Genomic DNA, 4,336 nt, shown 5'->3' with positions numbered 1-4,336 from the left:
TTTCTTGAGTATTTACTATAATAGTATCACTGTCTGGCGGCATTTTATTACTAAGCTCTTCTTAGTAAGCAGGTTAGATGGTCTGTGTGTTTTTGTTTTCGTGAGTGAGACGTGTTTAGATTAGCTACTTTACCAGCTTCTAGCTCTGTAGCGCGTGGGCTGCACGACTTAGCGCTAGTTGCAATCGATTTCTTCGGATGGATTTGTATATATTTCGCTAAAATTACACCTATTCTGAAAAACTCGAAGTTGGTGTTTTTGTGTAATAGATGTCTTAAGAGAGTAGAAAGAGCTTGAAATGTCTCTTTTGAGATGCTCGTATCGTTACGGGGAGAGGGCTAGCAAAGAGTAATAACAGCACACTATTCCTCTGAAACTTAAGGGATTGTATGTCTCTCTTATTGCATACGAAAAGTCTCTATCTTATACTCCATCGGTCAGACCGCAGTGTCAGCACAAAGGTCGCTGGCGACCCTGTGCACTGGCACAGTATTAGCACTCGACCCTGTGTAACATAGGGCTCACGACAAGGCTACATAGATCATCTAGACCAACTGCTATATTGCGGATGAAACTTAACTATTAGTTTGCGCAATGACAAAAATTGCTTATCTGCAAATTCTAGAATATCTGAGTGACCATAGCCCGTAACAATTGATTCGCTTCAAATCCTAGTCAAACGCGCCCCGCCTTCACGCTAGTTTAAGTAAGCGCTAATCCGTTATCAGGAGGGTTTTGGGAGAAACAGTGGGGCTAGCATCATAAGTAGTTATTTCTTACGATCACTTTAGTTGAGTTGTAAATCATTCAATATCCAAGTAATTTAATTGTCAGATCAACGCTACGCTGAAACGGTAGGGGAAAATTGAGAAACCTTTTGATCAGTGATGATGCAGCAGCACCGGAATGGCATAGCGGAATCCAATCATGCTTAAGCTAACGGAAATTTCCATAATCGAATGAGAGTTGGTGTGGAAGTTAAATACGGTACTGTTGCCTCGCAGTTTCAACATTTAACATGTTACGCAATATTCTCTCATCTTCAATTACCTATCAGAAGGCTCCTAAAGTTTTAAATTATTATAAAGAATTGCTCTTTCGCATAACCACAAAATCGATTTCAACTTCACCTCAAATAAAGATGACCAATACGACTACATCGTCGACCATTGACCCTAGCGTGAAGGCTGGTAATACCGCCCCCTCGCTAAAGCGCCTCGATGCTAAAGACCCGGCGACTACGTACGAGCGGGTGGTCGAGCTTGTGCGCTCAGATGGTGGAGTGGTCATCAAGAATCTCATATCCACTGAGCATGCGGCTCGTATTAAGGCAGAGCTGGCCCCAGTCTTTGCTGCCGATGTGCCTGATGCCTCAGGCTTCTTCCCCACTACCACACGCCGGGCTACAGGACTACTAGCAGCATCTGAGGGTTGCGTTGAACTTGCGACCAACCAGTTGTGGATAGATACTTGCAACGAAATATTGACCTCGAGATGTTCTCCCTGGTACGGTGAAAATCGGCGTACATTTGTCACGAAGCCTACTCTTGCTGGGACATTCGGATTTCAGATCCGGCCTGGCACGCAAGCACAGGACCTGCACCGGGACGATAGTGATTATCACCTACCCAGTGGCCTCGACTCCTGTATGATGGGTCTACTTGTCGCCATCACTAGGTGTACCTATGAGAATGGTGCGACCATGGTCATTCCCAAATCCAATGTCTGGAGCTTAGATCGCGCACCGCGCACCGTCGAGGCAGTGCCAGTGGAACTTGAGATTGGCGACGCGCTTATCTTCCCTGGTAATACCTACCATGGGGGTGGTGCCAACAAAACTAAGTGAGTAGTGCAACATCATTTCTGACAGTTATAACTTCTTAGAATGAAAGATCACTGATACATTAACGCAGACATGAGATTCGTGAAGTCATTGGCCTTTTCATGTGCAAGGGATATCTAAAACCAGAGGAAAACCACCAGCTTGAAATTCCTGTCGAGGTCGCCAAGGAGAAGAACTTTTCCCCGCAAGTCCTGCGTCTGCTTAACTATGGTATAAGCCAACCAGCGCTAGGGCTTTACAAGTACAAGGACCCCATGTCTGTCATTTTCGGCATCAAAGATGCAGAGGTTGCAGATTTATAAGTTATTAAGATCATCTTGTTAACTTAAAGGCTCTGGAATACGTCAAACTCGAGTTCGATTATGAGATTAGTAGAATGCAGTTATTACTCACATGCTCAGTTTTTCCAACCACCATGCACGGCAAGATCATAGTATTAGAAATCTTTGATGATCCTTCTTCCATAACTGAGCGTATTCAATCCAATTATGACATGCAACCTGAGCCCAAAAAGACCGCAGAAATTTAAGCATCTGCGGTCGATCAATCTCACAATACAACGTCATGATGGAATTCATCCGCTTCTCAAACCACAGGTGCGTAACTGGATCATGAGCGCTCACTGTTGCCAGTATGAACAAAGGCCATGGTTGCGATTGTGCGAGTGCATTAGGGTTGTTGAGAGATAGCAGCGAGTCAAGAAGGTGGATGCGCAGTCTGAGAAGCGTTGTTTGATCAGGACAGGCGCACAAGCCTTCATTCAACGTTGGCACCGGGGCGGATAGGGCCTGGTGGCAGTATATCTGCGTCGCATGATAGTACGCAGTAATTATAAGCTTCAAATCGTGGTCGTTCACACTTGCCGTTTTGGTCGATTCTCGGAGGGCTGTTTCATAGGCTTGCTCCAGATTAATTAGTGCTTGTTGTAGAGTCGTGCAAAGAACGGCATGCTGCTTTCCAGGCTCTAAACCTCGTATTCCTATGCCTATTCTTGCCTGAATCACACGGCGTATGATGATAACGAAAGCTATGAAAGGAGAATGGCCTTTGATATCTTGTCCAATATGGCTCTTACTGTACAATTCCTGGATCGTAGATATCTCATTCGTTGGACAGTTAGTCAGTAGAGGCCATGTACTAGCGGCGAACAGTTCTTCGGAGAGAAAAACATTTGTGGCGTCACCAGTGGCTGTGAATTGCAACATGTTGCTAATGCTTTGTGCAGTTCGGAGATGAAAATGCCACATACCGTTAGATGGCCAGTGAACCTCGAGGTATGAAAGGAGCAGCACACTGGCAATAACTTGTTGAATTAGTAGTTGTGGAGGTGGTGTGCCCAGTTGCAGTGCGCTTCGCAATACCCGTAGATCCTTAGACAGAAGGCGGAAGGTGTTTGTGCGTAAAGAATCCATGATACGAAGGTATAAATCACGCTGAGGATCGCCTTCAGCAAGGCGAGAAGCAACATTGCTTGCGGATACCCCTAGTATAGCTGATAACAGGGAGCATAATGATGTAGAAGGACCAGGCGATTCCAAAGCCATGGGCAGAATGATACTTCGCCATGGATTAGATTCTCCTTCAAACCACGCGAGCTGTACGGACACGACATCTGCAAAGTGTTGCAGTAGGAGGCTTTCCGTGCCGAGTATCGGTACTGGTGACAATAGACTAGGTAGCTGTTTATGTTCATATGGTACCACGTGTGACAGGTATGATGGGGTTACTGGCTGTAATACGATGGGAGTGTCCGCAGCTCGGCGGGAGTGATGAGGGGCCGGGGTTGTGCGAAAATGGAGCCTGTTTGGCCCTTTGCTGGCGGGCCCGCAAATCCACCTGAGGGTCTTCCCGTATCCTGGACAGTGCAAGCCGCGAGAGATACATTTCTCACAAGCTGGCTGAGCTCCGTCACATCTTATACGGCGTCTACTGCACACTCTACATCCCGGTACCGCCGACTGTTTGGTTTTACGTGCTGCGGAAGATTGATTGGGAACGTCCGGCATGATAGTTAGCTATTTGCCGAGAGACTATAGCGACTAATGATGTGTTACAAGTAACAAGAAGGATTTTCTTCTTAATCAAGGATGGAAGGCTAAGGACCTATGAACGTCCACGTCAGAACATAATGATTAACGCGGGGCGCTGATCACGTGACTTAGTATCCCGCTAAGGCAAAGCCTTCGGAAGGCCACGGCATAAGAGAAGGCTAACGTTCTCCTAAATATCCCGCTAAAATAGAGGGCTAGAGAGGGTAGAACTACACAATATACTAAACGGAACTATAGTCTAAACAGAATTGCAGTTAAATAGCGCGTTTTACCCCTGCCCATCTATTGTTACACGGGGTTGGGTGCTGATATTTCTCTAAGCTCGATCCGGGTTAGGGCGAGTAGGATTGTCACGGTAAGGCTCGCAAGGCAGATTTAGAATTCACAGATTCTATTACTACGGCTATCGGGCAGGTCTCAGGCTACAGGTAGCAGAGGCTCT

General features: G+C 46.3%; 2 protein-coding genes across 2 annotated transcripts; one reads left to right on the top strand and one right to left on the bottom strand.

The window, feature by feature from the left end:
* Positions 1–1,141: 1,141 nt before the first annotated feature.
* Positions 1,142–2,145, top strand: COCCADRAFT_10387 (uncharacterized protein; the record flags this gene model as incomplete). Its single annotated transcript, XM_007720672.1, has 2 exons — positions 1,142–1,842; positions 1,914–2,145. 2 exons carry the CDS (start codon positions 1,142–1,144, stop codon positions 2,143–2,145), a joined length of 933 nt encoding a protein of 310 aa, XP_007718862.1.
* Positions 2,146–2,271: 126 nt separating this feature from the next.
* Positions 2,272–3,849, bottom strand: COCCADRAFT_31492 (uncharacterized protein; the record flags this gene model as incomplete). Its single annotated transcript, XM_007720671.1, has 1 exon — positions 2,272–3,849. One exon carries the CDS (start codon positions 3,847–3,849, stop codon positions 2,272–2,274), a length of 1,578 nt encoding a protein of 525 aa, XP_007718861.1.
* Positions 3,850–4,336: the final 487 nt, after the last annotated feature.

The sequence above is a fragment of the Bipolaris zeicola genome (assembly GCF_000523435.1).
Source record: "Bipolaris zeicola 26-R-13 unplaced genomic scaffold scaffold_566, whole genome shotgun sequence".
Taxonomy (NCBI): Eukaryota; Fungi; Ascomycota; class Dothideomycetes; order Pleosporales; family Pleosporaceae; genus Bipolaris; species Bipolaris zeicola.
The sequence above is the reverse complement of the archived record's forward strand: the minus strand, read 5'-3'. Positions and strand labels throughout refer to the sequence as shown.